The sequence below is a fragment of the Muscardinus avellanarius genome (genome assembly GCF_963383645.1).
Source record: "Muscardinus avellanarius genome assembly, chromosome: 10".
In the NCBI taxonomy this organism is placed as follows: domain Eukaryota; kingdom Metazoa; phylum Chordata; class Mammalia; order Rodentia; family Gliridae; genus Muscardinus; species Muscardinus avellanarius.
Window position 1 is genome coordinate 43972331 of NC_137796.1, and position 22413 is coordinate 43994743.

At 39.3% G+C, this 22413-nt stretch overlaps 1 protein-coding gene across 1 annotated transcript in view; it reads left to right on the forward strand.

The window, feature by feature from the left end:
• Window positions 1-759: 759 nt before the first annotated feature.
• Window positions 760-22413, forward strand: part of ZNF507 (zinc finger protein 507) — a gene marked incomplete at its 3' end in the record, with an annotated part of 28516 nt that continues 6862 nt past the window's right edge. The window contains exons 1-4 of the mRNA XM_080703294.1: window positions 760-885; window positions 8837-10971; window positions 12394-12511; window positions 17319-17433. Coding sequence (XP_080559420.1) covers window positions 8839-10971; window positions 12394-12511; window positions 17319-17433 — 2366 coding nt within the window. The 5' untranslated portion in view covers window positions 760-885; window positions 8837-8838. The remainder of the gene's footprint in view (window positions 886-8836; window positions 10972-12393; window positions 12512-17318; window positions 17434-22413) is intronic.

Sequence of the window (22413 nt, forward strand, 5' to 3'; positions counted from 1 at the left end):
CCAAATAAGTCTAGTCCAGTGCTATGAGCAGCATCTTCCGTTCTACCTCCTTTCCCTGGTCCCGGGCCCACCTGCCGAAAGGGCCCAAGCACCCAGCTGTGTAGCTCCTGACATAACTAAACTGCCTAGTGCTCTTCACGTTGGGTGGGAGGCGTCATTCATACTGTATGTCTGTGTCAGCGTGGGAACCCCAGTGGAGTTGCTTACACCATTATGAGTCGTTCACAGAACAGATTCAACTGAGAAATCCTATCCTGCCATCGGAGGCTGTGTTGCTGCGTCCCGGCTAACCAAGTCTGGCCCCTCACCTCTGAAAATCCTCTGAAGCAATACATATCCCAAGACCAGCCCTGCTCCTCGCCAGTCGCACACCTGACTTAAAGGCATGAACCTAGCTGGAACCTCTGCATTTTAGCCAAGAACACCTCAAGAAGTATAGCTCAACCAAAAGAAATACCGCAAATTTCACAATCACCGGGATGAAAAGATACGCAATGCCCACGGTTGAAAGCCAGTTACGGAGTGGGTGGGGTGATAACGTTCTAGGCGATGAGAAAGACTTCCAGGCGAAAACGCTAACCCTTCCAGGCCTGCAGGCCCACTGGCAGCGAGCCCAAGGCCGCCCGGAGCCCAGGGGGCGGAGCCGCCCGAGGCCGCGCCCACGACCACGCCCCCGCCCGCCACTCGGGTCACCTGATCTGCCCGCGGCTCACGTGATCTGTCCTCCGCGCCGCCATCTTGAAGCTCCGGATCAGGAGGGGGAAACGGGGGGGAACGAGGGAAGAGAACCGGGAGCGAGGCGGGCGAGGACGCGGGCGAGGGCGCCGCGGGGTCCTGGCCGGCCAAAAGAGGCTCGCGGAAGCAGCAGCCGCCGCCCGACCGCAGGTACGGCGCCCCGGGGCCGCCCCTCCGCTTGCGGTTCGCGCCGCCGCCGGCCATGTGCATCCTCCCCTCGGGCCTTCCTCAGCCACCGACGCCCTGCCAGCCCAAGTTCCGCGCCCCCTTCGCGTCTTCTGTGCCGCCCACAGCGAGGAAGGCCTGCGGGGACCCCCGCGGGCCCTGCAGCTGGGGTTGGGGATCTTCGCTCCAGGCGGGCTGTCATCAGGCTGGCCCTCTCCGCAGCTGCGAAATCGCTTAAGCCAGTCGAGATGGGGCTAAGCACTGTGTTCTCGACACATACCGGTTTCTTTCCTCAGCCCCGTCCCCCCATCCCTTTAGCCACTGCGTGCTGTAGGAAAGGCGAGTACAGAAATGCAGATTTGGCCTTTCGTACTTACTGCCTTCCTCCCTATTGGAAAGAGATCACAGAGACCAAAGGGAAACTCATCCACTTTTTAAGGCCTGAGGGGCATGCGGAGTGTAAGATACGTGTGGAAGGCCTGGATGATTAATCGGGTCGAGGCAACCCTCCCAACCCCAAAGCGGTCTTTTTTGACTTCTGCTGTGGACCGTAACTTGCCCTCAGTCTACATCGACTCTTATAAAGCATTTTCTGCATTTAGCACCTCCTTGAGTTTGTACTTTCTTCAATAATCCAGTCTGGCCCAGGGCATGGGTTGTTATTGATTAAAAGAGAAAGCCTGACCCTAGCCCTTCATTTCTTTACCACAAAAACTCATTGAAAATTAACTTGAGTGTTTTCTAACCTGGCAATGAACTGTTTTACTTAACCATAATCAGTAAGTTAGTTGGTCCGTACGTAAAACGAATAAGTATTCTTTGATCTTTCAATTTCATATTAGTATAATAAAAAATAGCAATGAAATGTAGGACCAGGACAGGAAACTGCAGCAGATGCATTGGTCCAGTCCACTATGTCATATCTTTTCATACTATTCTGCCCCTGTGCTTGTAAAATTTGCCTAATCGCCTTTTAGATTCTTGGTTAAGATTGAACTAGCGATATGTAACTTACAGTTCCATACTCATTAGAAAATAATGTCAGTAAAACCAATAGTGTATTGAGTCAGTTACATACAGTCTGAGGGAAAAGGAAATGTACAATTAATTGGGACAAGTTTCCAGAGGTTTTTTTTCTTCTAACTTCTGCAAAATCCTCAAATCTACTTGTTAAATAAATTATGTAAATTTGTATCACATGATTAGATTCCATGATCCTACTTCTGGATTTCTTTTTCACATGAAATATTACAAAAATTTTCACTGCCTCGATTATTACTTTGTTTCACCAAGAAAGAGAAATATTTGATACTATATACTTTCATTCTTGATCACAGCTGGATTTTGAAGATTGATCCAAGGGACTGTATTAATTTCAGGAATTGATTTGAAAGACACTGGCTCTGCCACTTAACAGCCATGTAACTTTGGGTAAGTCACTTCAACCTCACCAAGTTTTCTTGTTTATAAAATTATGTAACACCATCTAGCCTACCCCCAAAGAATTATAACAATCAGCCTACCTGGCACTCCTTAATATGAGTACTTCATATGTTTTTGTTCACACTGAGACTTGAGAGTTATTAGAAAAACTGAAAGTTATTAGAAAATTGAAAAGTTATTAGAAAAGATTGGCTTGGAGTCCAGTTCTTAAACCAGTTGCTACTTAACATCTATGAGCCTTAGATGTACTACTTTATGTATGAGGTTCTTCTGCAAAACTGAGGCTAATATTACTAGGAATTATAAAGAGTATTTCAGAAAATCTACACAGGTAGTATTCCCTGGATTTCTCCTCAAGGGCAAGGATTTCCTCTTCACAGTCTCTAGCACTGTGCTTAGTGCGTTGTAGGTGCTTAATAAATTATGGTAAATCTGAATATCACTTAATGTTAGTTAGACCTTATGTCTTAATTGCAGCTTCCAAATTAAAATATTTTCTCAGGCTAAGTGCCAGCTAAGACTATGAAATTCATATACTTTGATATTTATACTTGGTTTTTCCTTAGTGGCAATTAATAATAACATTAAGCTAAGTAGATTTTAAATTAGATATAATTGATGTTAGTAAGGTAAACCTATAAAGTATATAAACCTATATACTATAAAGTATAAGCAGTTAGCTGGGTGTGGCAACACACACCTATAATTGCAGTACTTGGGAGCCTGAGACAAGAGGATCCCATGTTCAAGAACAGCCTCAGTAACATAGCAAGACTCAGCAACCTAGGGAGACCCTGTTTGCAAAGGAAAAGGGCTGGTGATAGAACTTTGAGATAGAATCCCCCTGGATTCAATCCCCAGTAAAACACACACACACACACACACACACACACACACACACACACACACACACACAAGTATAAGCAGTTTCCAAATAAATTATAGACAGCTTATAATTCAGGGACCTGAAAGTTTGTCCAGCTCTACCTCTTTTATATCCGAAGAATCTAAAATCAGTAGAGACAGTGACTTGCCTAAAGTCTTACAGCTACACAGCTGAGAGCACTCTAGGGGGTCAGGGACACATAAGGTTTTGTTTTCTATTTTCTTTTGAAAAAAAAATTATTTATTTGGCAGTACAGGGGGTTGAACCCAGGGGCATTCTACCTCTGAGCTACACCCCCAGTCATATTTTTTATTCTTTATTTTGAAACCAAGTCTCACTGAGTTGCAGAGGCCTCACTAAGTAGTTGAGGCTGACCGCAAACCTGCAATTCTCCTGTCTCAGCCTTCTAAGTACTGGGATTACAAGCATGTGCCACTATGCTGGCTCTCTGTTTTCTTTTGGCCAGAGCAAAATAAATGTTTTGTAGTTTAGAATTACAAGAACTACAGAGAATGGGAAGAGTGGGAAATTAATTGGCCGTTACTTCTATTGCATAATTTCTTTTCTAGTTCGAAAAGAATAAATCCTTAGTCTGAAAGTGGTTCTTTATATCATAATGTCTATACATGCACAAAAAATTTAACTTAATAGTTAAATTCAACTTGATTTAACTTATAGTAACCATACTACTATAGCTAAAAGGAACTAATTGGGTACACAGGTAACAAAATTATAGCAAATTATAAAGAAATAAAGACAGCAGAAATAATTTGAGTCTTTTCTTGGGAAAATTAATTGTAAGCTTTTCCTCAGGATTACTGTTGTCAAGGAAAGATTTGGGAGACTCAGTGGAAAAGGTTATAGAACTTTTTTTGGTTTGAGATACAACTTTATTTGATCTAATATTATATCTAATGATTTCAGACAAGAAATCTTGTGTTTTGCTAATGCCTCTAGTCTTCTGTCCTAGTGAGCATTTCTATTCAACCATTTTTATCTTTTCACCAACCCCTAGATACTAAGCTTATTCTCACTTCTAAAAATATAATAATGTTATGGCCACCTTTCTTGTCAATCTCACCCTTTTATCAACAGATTCCAAGGAAGTACATGACACACTCAAATTGGGTTAATGCAAGGAGGGTTTATTTTTAAAAATACTATAATAAAAGTGTTGAATTTACATAGACAGAACACAGATAGGAAATATTATCAGGGGTTAGCAGCATCAGGAGAAGGGAGAGATACCAGAACCAAAAGCAAAGTCTTGTAGAGAAATGGCCTTCTGTTGAGAAGCACAGCTAGTTTAAGGCAACCCAGGGGTCGGGAACCAGGACAGTGAGTATCCTATTCTCTACTCTGTCATCTAATCTGTCATAGCTCTCCATCAGCAGAATTCAATCAGAAACCAGAATGCGGGGGAGCCTACTGAAGTAATCCCTCCAGATAGAGCAGAATGGAAAGGAGAATACAGGAAGCCTAGAGGGCAGATGTGCCATACTGCCCATTTTTGAGATCCAGCATATATCTTACCTCTTTAAAAAGCTGTTTGTTTACCTTCCTACCCCAAGGGACCTGTTAGGATTTGGCCATTGGACTGTTGCCCTCTGACAATTTTACTTTGTATATTATTACATTGTTCAAAACCTACTGCTCTAAGTCAGTTTAACTTCTTAATGTTTGTCTTATCCATTCAGTTTGGTTAAAAACTGAGTACAGTAGATTTTAAATGTTTTTGTTCTCCAATTTTCTGCTTTGCACATAAATTTTTTGGTGATTTTATTATGAAAAAATAGACATTTACACAGTAGAAAGAACATTATGGTGAATTCCTAGGTACTGTCATACAACTTCATTCACAGAATTTTTCATTCTTACTTGACCACCCTCCTACTCTTCATCCCCATCATGGTAATTTTTTAAAGGTTTGTTTACATGGATCTCTTGGAGTCCACGGATAGTATTCAAATTATTCATGTTAAAATAATTGTTGAGTCACTAGGGTTGTATATATTTCTTATTTTCATCTCTTTTGTTCAAATAAATTTTATTTTACTTGTCATGTTCTCTGTATACACATACTTATATGTGTGTGTGTGTGTGTGTATATATATATATATATGGATATGGCTATGGCTATAACTATAGATAGATTACATGAATGAATGGTCTAAAAATTTTTGTGAAAATTTGAGAAGTTGGCTTTAAGGGTAACTTCTCTTCTGAATATACGTTTATTATGAGCTAATGTTTTATCTTTTTTTCTTTTAACAGTGACTTTTAATGAGTTTTAACTTGTGCATTGGTTTTGCATGTGGACCCAAACTAATTTTTCAGGTGTTTCTTGATGTATTTTATGTTGTCATATCTGTTTGATAGCTGCTGTTACTGTACTTATTCCCAAATGTATGCAGCCTCTAAAATGAGATACTTACATAAATGTTCAGGGAAAATTGGAGCATCTGCTGCAAATTTCCATTAGTTCCTAATGCCTGAGTAGACTCAGCTTTAAAAATGTGTTTTCTTAGATTCCTTTGTTTTAGTTTTTACTGGAGATAAGATGAACTCCTCTTCGTTTCACCTTTTTTTTTTTTTTTTTTTAAGGAACACACTGAAATATCCATAGAAAATAATTTGCACTGCTCTGTCTTCCTTCTATTACATTATTAAGTGGAAGAGAGATAACATGAGTCACCTTTGTAACCCTGTAGGTCTGCAAAGGCTGTTGCGCAAACATTCACTGTTAACCTCCAGATTATCAATCAGCCTACGTGGATGTTACACTTCAAGGAAAAGGAGACCTTAGGTCTACAGTAGACAGCCATATTTTGTCCAAGATAATGAATGTTTAGGGAATTCTGTTGTTAAACTTATTTAAATAATTAACATTTAGCAATTGACTAGAAAGAAAACCTTAATTTAATGACCTTAAAGGGGAATCAGTAGTCATATGAAGAACTCCAACTCCCCTTGGCCTAAAAATATGAAATTATAAGGCAGTGAAGTGATTTAGGAAGCAAAAAAAGATTTTTTTTCCCCAAAGAAACAGTTGTTTTCCCCTTAGTTTTCTGCTGAGTGACTCAAGATTGACTATAGAAATCTTAAAAGATTCTATTAAGAGATGTAAAGAAACTAATTTTTTGAGAGGGGATTTGGGGGAGAGAAGGCCTGAGGGACCACTGGACTATGGGAGTGGGAATAGCTGTTCTTGTAATGATTGTGGAATGCATTTCCTGCCATAAGGGCAGTTAGAGGCAGTTCCTAGACAAGAGAAGAAAAGCTGATTCCATATGGCAAAGTATTAGGAAGGAGGGAAGAAGTAATACTAAAGAAGCCAAGAGTAAAATATTTGCATGTTGTACCAGAAGGAGTAGAAATAAGAGGAGCAGGGTGTGGTGGTGCACACCTCTAATCTCAGTACCTAGGAGGCAAAGACAGGAGGCTTGCACGCCCCTAATCCTATTACTTGGGAAGCTAAGACAGGACGATCTCTGGTTTGAGGCCAGACAGCAACTTAACAAGATCTTGTTTCAAAAGATGGGCTGAGAGTGTGGCTCATCGTGGAATGCCCTTGGGTTCAGTCCCCAATACCAAGAAAAGGAGAAGAGAGAGGAAAGGCCTAAATTGCTGCCAAGAGTTGATAGGGTTGAACCAGCACTTGAGGCTGGTGAGCGCACTGGAGGAGTCTAGCAGGATACTTGAGGTATGATCCTGGCAAGGTGCTAAAGGGCCCTTACATGTTGTTTTAGCCATGTGGGGAAGAGGAGCCATGATTCACCACCTAAAATAAGGATTCAGAGTCTGTACTGAAGTTTAAGAATAGTATGCTCTTTGCTCTATAGCTAGTGCCACTAAAAATTGTACTGGCATTTATTGTGTGTTGTGAGTAAGGTTCCAGAATGCACCTAAAATGTGGAAAAACAAAACTTGTTGCTGGAAAAAAGCCTAAACTTAAAAATGTGATCCAAGTCAACAAATTAATCTCACTTTAAGCCAAAGAAAATGTTTGAAGTAAAAGTGGTGCCAGGAAATATAGAGTATTCAAGACTTAGGCAGAAAAATTTATGAGCATTTTGTTTAATGACTTTGAGGCCATAATGCCTTATGATAATCCTGCTGATAATCCCTTCGAAGGACTTTGTTCACTTATGGCCCTGAAACAAAACTAGATTAAACTTCTTTCTTCTCTGATGTCCCATTCCCTTTCAGGAAAAAGAAATAGATGTCTGTGGAAATGAGTAATAGTTGACCACTAATATGACCTCTAGAAAAAAGCCACAGCATATTTTGTGGTTTATCTTCAGGAAAATAAAGGAAGTGTAAGAAGGAACTGCTTGTTGCTTCAGTTTAGTTTCATTTGCATCGTACTTCTCAAAACTCACTATGGCCTAAATAGTAAATTATGTGACTGTTTTCACAATTTTAAAGATTTGGGGAGGAAAAATTTGTGATTTTAGTAATCAGTGGCTATATTTTGGTGTAAGAAATAGTCCTTTAGCTGGGTATGGTAGCACATGCCTGTAATCCCAATAGTTGGGAGGCTGAGACTGGAGGATCACAAGTTCAAGGCCAGCCTCAGTAGCGTAGGCCCAGTTTCAAATAAAAAATAACATAGGGTTGGGTGTAGCTCAGAGGTAGAATGCCTCTGGACTCCATTCTGAATACCACAAAAAAAAAAAAGAAAGAAAGAAAGAGCCCTCAAGAATCACATCAAATTATATTGGCTTTACAGAATGTTGTTTCATAGGAACATGAGGTGGTTCCACAGGCCCTAAGAATGGCTGTGTTTCTTTAAAACAAGGAATGGGTGTCTTTTTTTGGTTTTGGAATTGTGCATAAAAAGAGGAGTACTAAATGGACCCAGCTAGATGTTGAGAACAAAGGCAGTCAAGAAAAAGGAAATAAAGGTTGTTAAAGTCATTTCTGAAGAAATAGTTGAAGGATGGCAAGATCTCCATCTTCCCCAGACATAATAGTGCATGCTTTTAATTCCAGTATTTGGTAGACTGGAAGATTGTAGGTTCAAAGACAGCCTCAACAAATAGTGAGATTCTCATTAACCTAATGAAACCCTATTTTAAAATAAAAACAAGCTGGGCGTGGTCGTGTACTCTTATAATCCCAGTATTTGGGGGGCTAAGACATGAGGACCCTGAATCGCAGACAGACTCAGCTACTTAGGCCCTTTGCAATTCAGTGAGACCCGGTTTCAAAATAAAGAATAAAAAATAGGGCTGGGGGTGTAGCTCGGAGGTATAATCCCCCTGGGTTCCATCCCCAGTACCACTAAAATAAAAATAAATAAAAATAAAATAGGGCTGGGGATGTAGCTTGGAGGTAAAATGCCCCTGGGTTCAATCTCTAGTGACACAGGAAAATAAAAAAAGATATTTGTTATCAAGCTTGATAGGAGATTGCATTCCAAACTAGAATTCTAAGCAATTTACATCTGTATTGGGGATAGCCACATGCATTGATTTGGAGCTCCCAGCTTAGAAAATATCCAGATTAGCTTAGACACTAAAATTAGCATATATTTCCAAAATTGCATACATATAATTATCCTGTAACCTGGTGTTTCTTTCTGTTCTACATCATCCCTTTTAGATATGGAAGAAAGCAGCAGTGTTGCCATGTTGGTGCCAGATACCGGAGAACAGGCATCTATATTGACTGCCGAAGGTATCATCAGTCCTTCATTGGAAATTGATGGACAAAGAAAAGTTAGAGCAGATCCATTAATCCATGTTATCCAGAAGTTAAGCAAGATAGTGGAACATGAAAAGTCACAAAAATGTCTTCTAATTGGGAAAAAACGCTCACGGTCAAGTGCTACAGCACACTCTCTTGAAACCCAAGAACTTTGTGAGATTCCGGCAAAAGTAAACCTGTCACCTGCTGCTGCTAATAGAAAGCTTGAGATGTCCCAAGCAAATTTTGCCCCTGACTCTCTTACCCAGAATGATGGTAAAACTATGTCTTACCAGTGTAGTCTTTGTAAGTTTTTGTCATCATCTTTTTTGGTATTGAAAGATCATATCAAGCAGCATGGTCAGCAAAACGAAGTGATACTAATGTGCTCAGAGTGCCATATTACATCCAAAAGCCAAGAAGAACTTGAAGCTCATGTTGTAAATGACCATGAAAATGATGCCAACAGTCACACCCAGCCCAAAGTCCAGCAGTGCATAAGTTCCTCTAATTCTTTATGCCGGAGACCCTCTGAAAGAAATAATGAAACCATTTCTGACATCCCAATAAATGTGGACAGTCCACAAAGTCAAAATATACAAACTGCATCGATGGCAGAAATGGGTAGAAGAAAATGGTATGCGTATGAACAGTATGGCATGTATCGCTGCTTGTTTTGTAGTTATACTTGTGGCCAGCAGAGAATGTTGAAAACACATGCTTGGAAACATGCTGGGGAAGTTGATTGCTCCTATCCAATCTTTGAAAATGAAAATGAGCCTCTTGGCTTGCTGGATTCCTCAGTGTCTGCTGCACCTGGTGGAGTTGAAGCAGTAGTCATTGCTATTGGAGACAGTGAGCTCAGTATCCACAATGGGCCATCAGTACAAGTGCAGATTTGCAGTTCAGAGCCATTATCATCTTCATCTCCTTTGGAACAGAGTGCAGAAGGGGGAGTACACCTAAGTCAGTCAGTTACCCTTGACCCTAATGATGAAGAAATGCTAGAGATGGTTTCTGATTCAGAGGAAAATCTGATTGCAGATAGCCTACTTTCATCAGCACAGAAAATCATCAGCAGTAGCCCAAATAAAAAGGGTCACGTTAATGTGATAGTGGAGCGTTTGCCAGGTGCAGAAGAGAGTCTTTCACAAAAACATTTCCTCATGAATGCTGAAATTGAAGAGAGGAAAGACTTGAACCCGAGGGAAGCTCAGGCTGGGTGTGGAGGAACCGATGATGTGCATCATACTGATAAATGTACTGTGGATATCGGGGAATTGATCATAGGCTGGAGCACTCCGGAGAAGAAAGATAATGAGTTAATAAGTAAAGGCCTGGCTGCTGATGAAAATGCCCCACCAGGCCGAAGAAGGACCAATTCTGAGTCTCTTAGACTACACTCGTTAGCTGCAGAAGCACTTGTCACAATGCCTATAAGAGCGGCAGAGCTAACAAGAGCCAATTTTGGCCACTATGGCGATATAAACCTTTTAGATCCAGATACTGGACAAAGGCAAGTAGATAATCCATTGGCAGCATATTCAAAAATGATGTCACCACTTAAAAACTCTTCAGATGGACTAACTAGTTTTAACCAAAGCAACTCTACCTTGGTAACACTCCCAGAAAGCAGACAGGAATTGTCAGATGGACAAGTTAAGACAGGTATCAGCATGTCACTACTCACTGTAATAGAAAAATTGAGAGAAAGGACAGATCAAAATGCTTCAGATGATGACATTTTGAAAGAGTTGCAGGACAATGCCCAATGCCAACCCAGCAGTGAAACGACTTTATTAGGAACCAATGTGGTGGAATACATCCCTAATGCTGAACGGCCCTACCGTTGCCGCCTGTGTCACTACACAAGTGGTAACAAGGGCTACATCAAACAGCACTTGCGAGTCCATCGACAGAGACAGCCATATCAGTGCCCTATCTGTGAGCACATAGCTGACAACAGCAAAGATTTGGAGAGCCACATGATCAACCACTGTAAAGCAAGGATATACCAGTGTAAGCAGTGTGAAGAATCATTCCATTATAAGGTAAGCTTGTTTCACGAAATCTTTCAGAGGAGTTCAGGATTTTAAAGTGAGGAGGAAGCTTTGTAGATCTTGTCCAGCCACTTCACTTTATAGAAAAGGAAAGTGAGTTCCAAAAAAGTTTGATAATTTGCCCAGGGGAGTCGACTAATTAGTATTGAACTAGGGCTAGAGACTGAAATTCAGCCCTTCAGCATATCTGCTTCAGAATTATTTCTCTACCTGCTCCCTTTTAGGAGTCTCTCTACTTACTGCTTTAAAGTTTGTTTCTATCTTTTTAAAGTGTTGATCTTTAATTGCAAAGAAATTAGCAAGGGATGGACAGTGAATTGACATTCATATATTTGACTTAATTTAAGTGTATATCATCAATACAAAAGAAAAAACGTCAGTCCTCTTAGCTGCTACACGGTGGACAATGATTTGTATCATTTCAAAAGGAAAAATGAGCTATATTTATTAAAAGAAAGCCATGTATACTTTGTTTAGTGAATACTTTAAGGAACTCTGAGGGGTTTATTTATACTGTCTGATTTTCATTTTATGTGCTAACCTTAAACCCAGCAGCCAGTATGAAATGCTATTTCTTCTTTTGTAAAGGAAACTTATGTACATTGAATCACTAGTTTGGAACTTTTCTTCTTGTGCCAAGTGACTGAAAATGTGGTAAAAAATGTATCTTAATTGGCTAAGTGGGATATAGACTTTTTCTTTCAGATTACTCAGAGTAAGGTCTAGCTGGTGATCAAAGAAAGGTAATAATAAGAAATTTTTTAAAAAATCCTTTCTTTCTGGGGAAACTTCAATAAAGGGAATATAAAAAAAAAAATCCTTTCTTTCTGAGAGTCACTGCTGCTTGGATTGCACTCAGAAATTCCAAATAGCATATCTAAATAGGCTGCAAAGGTAAGTTCTAGGAGTTGCTTTTGCTGTTACACTCTTGATTTGGGGGACAGTGAGGGGATGGGTAGAAGAGGATATCCTTGGAGTAACAGTTCTAATTAGATTCTCTTAAACGTCTAGTGCATATTTAAAGACAGAAATTATCAGGAGTCCACTGGTTACTGGTCAAATTTATTTTTGCATCATCCATAGCACTTTGCTCTTGACATTTCTGGGCCCACCAGTATGGTTTGGTAAGCAGGTACATCTCATACATAAATACTTTCTAAGATAGAGGTGACTTCTTTTCAGAGACTAAAAAGAGGGACTGCTTTTGATGAGATTATGATTATCCTGGTATGTTGATTTCTATAAATTGCCAAGCTTGTCAAATAATCTTTTAGCAGATTTGATTTTAAAATATTGGTAATGCGTTCTATGTAGTATGCTATGAAATCAATTAACCCCTTCTTCTGTTGTCTCCTAGTATTTAGACATGAATATTTACTAAAAATTACATATTAATTTCTCTCAATTTTTTAGAGTCAACTGAGGAATCATGAGCGAGAACAGCACAGCCTTCCAGACACCTTGTCAATAGCAACTTCTAACGAGCCAAGAATTTCCAGCGATACAACTGATGGAAAATGTGTTCAGGAAGGTATCTGTGAATTTTAAATATAGGCTGCAACAACTAAAATACATAGTAAAAAAAAAAAAATGCCCTTAGTTTCATGTGGGTTATTTCAGGACCAAAGCATATATTCTATTCTTTTTATACTACGGGTGTAAGTGAATCTTACCCTTGTTACTGAGGAAATTCCAAGTACTCCATGAAGCATATTATTACCATGCAGGTCCTGGGCAAGGAAGTATTAGATTAGTAAGGATTCAACCTCAACTGTGAAGGTAGGTTTTACAGTTAAGATTTACACTGAGCCGGGTGTGGTGGTGCACGCTTGTAATCCCAGTACTTCATAGGCTGACACAGGAGGAAGCTGAGACAGGAGGATTGCAGGTTCATAGCCAGCTTCAGCTACTTTGGCCCTCTGCAACTTAGACCCTGTTTCAAAATAAAGGATTTTTTAAAAATAGGGATAGGGATGTAGCTCAGAGGTAGAATGCCTTTGGGTTCAATCCCCAATACCAAAAAAAAAAAATTTTTTTTTTACACTGTCCCATAAGAGCCAGGCTATAGATTAGGAGCCAGGCTATAGCATAGACCCTTTGAAGGTGACATACCAGCAAACCAAAAAACTGCAGCAGAGAAAGAAAGCTTCCTCTCCCTTTCCCTTTCCCTCTCCTCCCTCTCCCTTCTTCATCTCCCAGTACCGATTGACCTACAACGAACGTAGCTTTGCAGATGGTAGGCCCCCACCTCAAACTTCACTGGGGCTTCCTGCTGTGATCTCATTCTTCTCCAAGTATGACTGCCAGATTTCACCGCATTATTTAAAAAAGCACACGGATCCTTTTATGAACTAGTTACATGCCAGTCGGCCAAGTGTCTGGTAATAGGAATATTAGAATCAAAAGACTTAATTAGGGTTCCATGAAAAGGCAATGCCACATCCGGAGAAGTAGGGATAGAGTGCAGTAAGCCGTGCGTCCTTGCCTCGGCTCCCGTAAACATTTCAAATGCCTCAAGTGTGGCACATAGTGCTTATGGGAAGTAAAACATATTGGGGTGACTTTACTTTTTAGATTTCCTAAGAATTAAAGTTAGAAACAACTGCAGAGTGAAATGCTTTACCATAATGTTTCATTAAATTATACCCCAGAAAACATAACTGATTCTAGAATGTTTCTGAAAGAACTGATTTTGACACCACTGTAGCACCAAAATTCTCTTGTCAAACAGATGTCATCCCTGTAAAACTCTCCAAAACAAAAGGAGTTTATGACATGGCATCTGTTTCTGCAATAAATGGCTGAGCTAAAACAGTTTTGTTTCCTTTTTACAAAATAGTCCTAAATGCCTCCTTTTATTTTAATTCATTATGTTTCCATATCGCCTTTAAAGGAGACATTAAAACATTAGAAATGATTGGGCCGTAAATCCCTAATGAAGAAATAAAGGACTACCCAGTAGTGCCACCTGCAGTTAATAGCAGTGTTGGAATGTCTTTTCCAGCACCATCTTAAAATGCAAAGCTTAAAACTGCCAAAATGGGTTAGCAGATTCAAAGTCACCATTTTAATAAAAAGATTTAAAGGTTAGCTCAAAATTAAAATAACCATTCTAGACTTGACAGTATTAACATCTGTCCACCATATTCCATTTTGCAGCATCTTTCTTTGTGGATTATACTCTTTCTTAGGGTTAAATATAAATTTTTAATTGCTCGCCATGCTTTTTTCCCCTATTTGGCTCCATTTGACAGAGTAGTATAATAGTTTAGGTAGCGGATAGCTTCCTGCATATTTAGTCATGGATAGCTACTTCTTGCATTCATTCTTAGATACCTTGAAATCTGGTTGATGGGTCCAGAGAATATTTATCTCACAAAGAAAGTAAAAATAATTCATGCTTCATTAAAACATCCTTAACCACTTAGCAAACTTATTATACAGGAGAGGAGATGTGTGAGGACACAGTCCCACTTGGCCGACTGGTATGTAAACTAGATCATAAAAGGATCCATGTGCTTTTTAAAATAATGTGATGAAATCTGGCAGTCATACTTGGAGAAGAATGAGATCACGGCAGGAAGCCTCAGTGAAGTTTGAGGTGGGGACATTGTCACCTCTGGGCACACTTTAAACACAGAGGTCCGGTATAATTGTATTCAGTCAGAAGCCATGCAGACCTGTCTTAAGCTGTGCCAGATGCTGGGAAAATAAAGGGCATCATTGCCCTTGAGGAACCCAGCCCAGTGAGAAAGTCAGAACTGGACTAGTGGATATATCCGCAAACTCCACAGGTGCTCCAAAAAGAGCCACTAGCAAAGCATTTCTATAATGGCGTTTCTTCATGGAATTTAATTAAATTGTTCTTTGTTGGAAACTCATGATTTGCCAAGCCCTAGGGATTAAGTGCAAACCAAACAGGCGGATTCTTACGCTTAGAGAATCTACAGCTTAGTAATATGGCAGAGACTAGCCAGATACACAGGTAATATATATACTTTGATGAAGGGAAAATACAGGACTTGCTAAACTACTCGCTGTGAAGTTGTAATATTTCCATTCTGTAGATGAGAGCATTGAGACCTCAGTGTAAAATAATTCACCCATGGCCGTCCCGGTGGGTAGTAAGTGGCAGAGCAAGATCTAAGCCCAAGTTTTTCCATTTTAAATCCAATCTTCTCTCCATTAGAAACATTTGCTTGAAGTAGCACAGGCTTCATTCTGTACTATATTAAGTTTCTCCATCTGTCAGTTTTATTAGTTGTCATTGATCTGTAATATTTCTCACACAAAACCATTATCCAATATTTCACACTTTGTTTTTCAGTTTTTTGAAAACTATATTTGGAACAGTGCCATTTATAAGCAAGTCCAAGTTTAACCCAGCAATTAAGAACAATACTTAGATTATAATTATGATTACTGTGTATTAATATTATAGATTTACCTGGCAATCGTTATTAACCAAAAAATTTTCAATTTTAGATAGCTTAAATTTAACTTCAGCATTTTTTGTTGTTGAAATTTCAGCGTGGCTTTTCTTCATAACCACTAATTTTGCTCTTATGCTGTGTTGCACATATTTTACCTGAGCTTGCTTTCTGCCAGGAGACACACAGTTCTTCCTGCTCTGTGTCTCGAGCTCCTGTGCTTTGTTCCTTAGTATAAAGCTGAGATAGGATTTGCCTTTGGACTTCAGGCCTCCAGGAGAGCAAATCAAGCATCAGATAGCTTCAAGAAACAATTTTATATGATCATGTCATTGTATTATCACAGTTGATTTACTAGGCTCTGTTGTGGAAAGAATCGGTAACAGACTGTTTCCATTGGATTCTTGATGTTTACATTTCAGGGAGGTGCATATTCATATCCTTTATGTTGAGTTTTATAGAACAATCAGTTGTAAACCTAGGAAAGCCACAGGGTAAAAAACCTTTAGGCTTTTTTTATTTGTTTTGTGGTTTTGGAGATTGAACAACAAACAAATATAGCTGCCTCCTTGCTATACCCCCAGCCCTATTTTATTTTTATTTTTAAACAGGGTCTCACTAGATTGATGAATCTCACTACTCACTAAGACTTCTCGAACCTGTGATCTCTTGTGTCTCATCCTCCCAAGTACTGGGATTACAGGCTGGTTTGTTTTCGAGACAAGGTCTCAGCACATAGCCCAGGCTGGCCTTGAATTTGTGATCCTGCTGCCTCAGCCTCCAGAGTAGCTGAAATTATAGGCTCAAGTCACCATGCCCAGTTTAGGCTTTTTATGTTGGATTTGCTATGTATGCTTTGTGACTACACTTTATAATATTGGATTACAGTATTAAATTATACCTCATTGACAAATTGATGTTTCTTTAAGACAATATATCCAACATTGATGAGACTAACACCTTTAAATCAACAGTGTATCTCTGGTTAATTTATCTGCTACAAAGTCAGCAAGGCAGCTGGAAGCAAATTCATTAAACTTTTTTATTTATTTATTTATTTATTTATTTATTTTATTTATTTATTTATTTTTGTGGTACTGGGAGTGGAACCCAGAGGCTTTCTACCTCCGGGCTATACTCCAAGACCTATTTTATATTTTATTTGGAAACAGGGTCTCACAAAGTTGCTGCAAGCCTCACTGAGTAGCTGAGGCTGGCTTCGAACCTGTGCAGTCCTCCTTTCTCAGCCTCTCAAGCATGGGGATTACAAGCCTGCGCCACCGCGCCCGGCTTCATTAAACTTTAGAACTTTGTACAAGGTTATACAGAAACCAAATCAAGCCGGGCATGGTGACGCACGCCTTGGGAGGCGGAGACTGGAGAATTGCGCTGGTTCGGAGCCAGCCTTGCTGGCTTAAGAGACCCTGTTTCCAAATAAAAAAAATATATAAAATAGGTCTGGGAGTTAAAATACTGGTTAAATGATAACGTACAGGAGGAGAATCTATAAATGTGTATGTGTGTGTGTGTTGTATATGTAGGGACAGAGACACTAGGGATTGATCCCAGGGCATTCTACCTCTGAATTATACTCCCAGTTCCCCCCCTTTTTTTTTTTTTTTTTTTTTTTTTGGTCTCGTTTTGTTTTGAAAGAGGGTCTCAGTGGGTTGGTGAGAATCTCACTACTTGTTGAGGCTGTCCTCCAACCTTCAGTCCTCCTGTAGCAGCCTCCCAAGAACCGGGATTACAGGTACCACTACGCCTGGCTCAAACTTACTAAACAGTGAGAAAGTCTTGATTAAAATTTTAATACTGTGTAGGATAAATATTCATTTATGATGGAATGTAAATGATGTCATTTGAATTCTATCAAAGCCTGCCTCTAAAACTTTGAAATATTTTGTTTAGGAAATAAGTCTTCAACTCAGAAACAGTATAGATGTGATGTGTGCGATTATACAAGTACAACATATGTTGGTGTCAGAAACCACAGACGAATCCATAACTCCGATAAGCCATATAGGTAAGAATGGTGATGCTAAAATTTTAATGCTTGTATTAAAAAATTTTTTTAGTAAAGAAATCAAGGAGAAATAATTAAAAATTCATAGACTTGTTGAAATACACGTTAGAGCCAGGTGTGGTGGCGCACACTTGTAATCCCAGCATTCCGGAGGCTGAGACCAGAGGATCGTGGTTCGCGGACAGCCTCAGCTACTTAGTGAGGCCCTGTGCAACTCAGCGAGACCCAGTTTCAAAACAAAGAATAAAAAAATGAGACAGGGGATGTAGCTTGGAGGTCAAATGCCCCTGGGTTCCATCCCCAGACCCACAAAAAAAAAAAAAAAAAAGAAAGAAAAAAGAAAGAAAGAAAGACACGTTAGGAGCTTAAGAAACTCCCACCTACTGGTTTCATAAGTCTTGTTTACTTTGTTAAGGAATATGAACATCAAACTTAGGTCTTAGTACAATAGGCATTTTGTCTAGCCAAAATATAGTAATACTTATATTTTCATTTCATTTGGGTACAAATTATAGCAGTTTTCAGTGCTTTAAGCTACATTTCAGTAATTTGGTGGTTAGATGGTTTTACTTTCAGCAAAAATCCTTATGAATGATTCTGTTTTTGAAAGTTAGCCAGGCGTGGTGGCGCACGCTTAGAATCCCATTTGGGAGGCTGACAGGAAGATCGCGGTTTATGGACAGCCTCAGCTACTTAGGCCCTTTGCAACTCAGTGAGACCCTGTTTCAAAATAAAGAATAAAAAAATATGTGTGAATGTAGCACCAAACACTGTCTTAATATATGCCATTTTCAACATGATCCACATTTTTAAAAAAAAAAGGGACATGGATGTCGCTCGGAGGTAGAATGCCCCTGGGTTCCATCCCCAGTAAAAAAATAAAATAAAATAAAATTGTCTCTGGTTCTACAAGCTTATTGTATATTTTGAAAATAAGTGTGTAGTAGTATTACTGTGCCCCTTTTTCCTTAAATACGAGTTGCTCAAATACGTATATTGAACTGTTTTAATATGTAGTCCAAAAATACCCACTTTCCCCTAAATGTCAGTTTGTTCACATCAGAAACCTAACAAAATAGTTGGTTGATAAGTTTCATAAGTCAGTCAGTGCCCCTCCCCCCGCCTGCTGAAATACTTAAAATAGCCGGGCATAATGCCAGTACTGATAAGACAGGAGGATCACAGGTTTATAGCCAACCTCAGGTACTTAGGTCCTTTGCAACCTAGTGAGACCCTGTTTCAAAATAAAGAATAAAAAATAGGACTGGGGGTGTACCTTGGAGGTAGAATATCCTGGATTCAACCCCCAGTTCCACAAAAATAAAAAAGGAAAGAAATAAAATAGTATTTAGACTTTTCATTGAATTGAGTAGATTTTTAATTGAAGCTACCATACATCCTGAAAATCACATAAATCATGTATGTACAACTTAAAAGCCTAAACCTAGGCTTTTTTAAACCATTACCAGTCTCTCAGCAGCACCTCCTTCTTGGGCCTTCTAGTTATTAACTACCCACACCCCTCTCTAATAACCACTCTCCTAACTTGTAACATCATAAATTAGTTCTGCCTGCCTTTATTTTAATAGAAATGAGTAAATGTCTTTATTCACTCAGTACCACTATGTGTATATAAAATAATATAGCACTAATACATTTTATTGCTCCGTGGTATTCCATTATAAGACTAACACAGTTTATTCATTCTATTAATTGACATTTGAGTTAACAGTTTTTATCACTGTTGGAAATAATGCCATTTTCAACATTCTTTTACGTGTTAGAGGTGCATATATGGAATGAATCCATTTCTATTGGATTTACACCTAGCAGTGGAATTGGGGTAATTTGGCATACATATGTTTAGCTTTGGTAAATATCAACAGTTTTCCAAAAGGATTTAACCAAATTGGGCATGATGGTATACACCTTTCATCTCAGTATTTGGGAGGCTGAGACAGGAAGATCACAGGTTCAAGGACAGCTTCAGCAACTTAGTAAAACCCTTTTTAAAAATAAAAAATTTAAAAGGCTGGGGTTTAACTTGGAGGTAAACTGTTCCTGAGTTCAATACCTAGTACCAGAAAATGTTTTTTGCACAAATTTATATTCTCACCAACACTTTGTACTTTTCAGTTTTTAATTTTGGTCTTTCTGGGTAGGCATACTATGTTTTGAATTTGCATTTCCCTAATAGTTTATGAGTTTGATTTTTTATTTGTTTACGAGTTATTGCCCGTTTTTTTATTAGATTATTGCCTTTTTCTTAATGATTACAAGGTGTTCTTTAATTCTGAAATTTATTGATCTTTGTATTTAGGTCTGTCATATACTTTGAAAGTGGTTTTGATTTTCTGGTAAGGTAGGTGATGATACAGAAGTAAAAGTGTATGCTGACTTTCAGGAATGGCACATCAATTGGGTCAGATACTGGGTTCTTAAGAAATAATGAGCCGCCGGGCGTGGCAGCGCACACTTGTAATCCCCGCGCTTGGGAGGCGGAGACAGGAGGATTGTGCTGGTTCAGAGCCAGCCTCGCTGGCTTAAGAGACCCTGTTTCCAAATTTAAAAAATATAAAATAGGTCTGGGTGTGTAGCCCGGAGGTAGAAGGGCTTCCAGGAACCCCAGTACCACCAAAAAAGAAAAAGAAAGAAAGAAAGAAAGAAAGAAAGAAAGAAAGAAAGAAAGAAAGAAAGAAAGAAAGAAAGAAAGAAAGAAAGAAGGAAAGAGCCTGGTTGTTTAGTTTGTTTGTTTGTTTGTTTGTTTGTTTGTTTATTGCAGGTCTGGGGATGAAGCCCAGGGGCATTTGACCTCCCGAGCTTACCCCCTGCCTATTTTGTATTCTTTATTTTGAAACCGGGTCTCACTGAATTACAGAGGGCCTCACTAAGTAGCTGAGGTTGTCTGCAAACTGTGATCCTCTGGTCTCAGCCTCCCGAATGCTGGGATTACAAGTGTGTGCCACTACGCTCGGCTGAGCCTGATTTTTTAAATGGCATAATAACTTTAAAAAAAAAAAAACCTTTCAGAGCGTTTTAAGCCATGGCATTGAGATTTTAGGATGATCTTTATGGAAATATAAACATATTAGAGATGATAATTTCTGACATTTTTTAGAACACTGTGGGCCAGGCAATGTATCAAACATTCAATATGTGTTGGCTCATTTAGTCCTTACAATATTCCACTATTTAAAATATTACTGTCCGAGTCCCAGGAGTCTGAGGCAGGAAGATCACAAGTTTGAGACCAACCTGGGCCACTTTACAAGATCCTGTCTCAAAAAATAAGAAGGGCTGGAGATGTAGCGCAGTGGTAGAACACCCTTGGTTCAGTCCCTATACTGCAGAATGAGTGAATTTTTTTAAGGAAAGGATATTACCAATTTTTATAGATTTGGGAACAGAGGCTGGGATAGATTAAATAAGTTTCCTCAGGATTCACAAGTGTCAGATCCAGGACTTGAATGCACCCCGTGGGTGGTATGTTTCTGTCTTGAGGTGACTCGGACAGTGGGGTTTCAGTTTTCTGAAGGCTTTCTCTCTAGCCTAGTGGCTAATGCTAGCCGTTGAGTGGGCCTCAGCGGGGACACATACGTATGATTTCTCCCCTGGACTTTCTACATGTATGGGTCCCAAAATCTGCAGATGATCAATTTTCCTGATATAAAATGGCAAAGTATTTGCACATAACTCACACACTTCCTCCTGTATATGTTTAATCAGCTCTCAATTACTTAAGATGCCTAATGTAATGCAAATGCTCTATATATTGTGTAGGGAATAGTGACAAGGGGGAAAAAATCTGTAAATGTTCAATATAGGCATGGTTTGGGGATTTGGGGTTTTTTTTCCCCAAATGTCTTCTATCTGCAGATATGTAAGGCCAACTCTATTGTCTTTTATGACCTACCCTTGAAAGTCAAGCCATCACTTCCACTGAAGTTATAAACTTAAGTCTGTTTTAATGTGTAGGTACATTGAATCAGTAGTGATCATTCGAGAGGAAACTCAAGTCTTTGAAAGTTTGAATTTGCTTAAAGGAACACAGTTTAGCAGATAGTTTAACGTGGATTTAACTTTTGAAGGAATGAACTGGGAAAAAAAAGTTGTACACACTGGCATAAAAACTTAGGTTCAGTAGCCACGTGTGGTGGTGCACGCTTGTAATTCCAGCATTCAGGAGGCTGAGACAGGAGGACCGCGGTTCTCGGACAGCCTCAGCTACTTAGTGAGGCTCTTTGCAACTTAGTGAGTTCCTATTTCAAAATAAACAATAAAAATAGGGCTGGGGTTGTAGCTCAGAGGTAGAATGCCCCTGGGTTCAATCCCCAGCACCACTAAAAAATAAATAAAAATGACCCAGAAAAATGTCTACTTTAAATTTTATGAACCTGAGGGGATTTTTTTTTTTCTTCCTATTTTTGTTTGTTTGATTTTTGCAGTACTGGGTATGGAATTTGAAATGGCCATTTTTCTGGGTCATATTTATTTCTTTAAAAGCACAGGAAATGAATATAGCAAGACAAGCCTGTGCACGTTATTGTTGAATTCTTTACGTGTATGTTCAAATTGTCCTTGAGTCACCCCATATCTTATAGGACGTCCAACTTCTGCTCTTTTGTACCTACCCCTTCACAGCAATCGTTCCTAATTGAATCAGGCGTGGAGACTAACCAGGTATGGTCCCAGGCCAGGGAAATAGAGTTTTTTTGTTTTGTTTGTTTTTTGGGTCTTTTTTGATTGTTGTTGTTGTTGTTGTTGTTGTTGTTGTTGTTGTTGTTGTTGTTGTTTGTTGGTACTGGGGGTGGAACCCAGAGGCTTTCTACCTCCGGGCTATACTCCCAGACCTATTTTTTATATTTTATTTGGAAACTGGGTCTCACTAAGTTGCTGAGAGCCTTACTAGTAGCCTAGGCTGACTTTGAACCTGTGCGATCCTCCTGTCTCAGCCTCCCAAGCGCGGGGATTACAATCGTG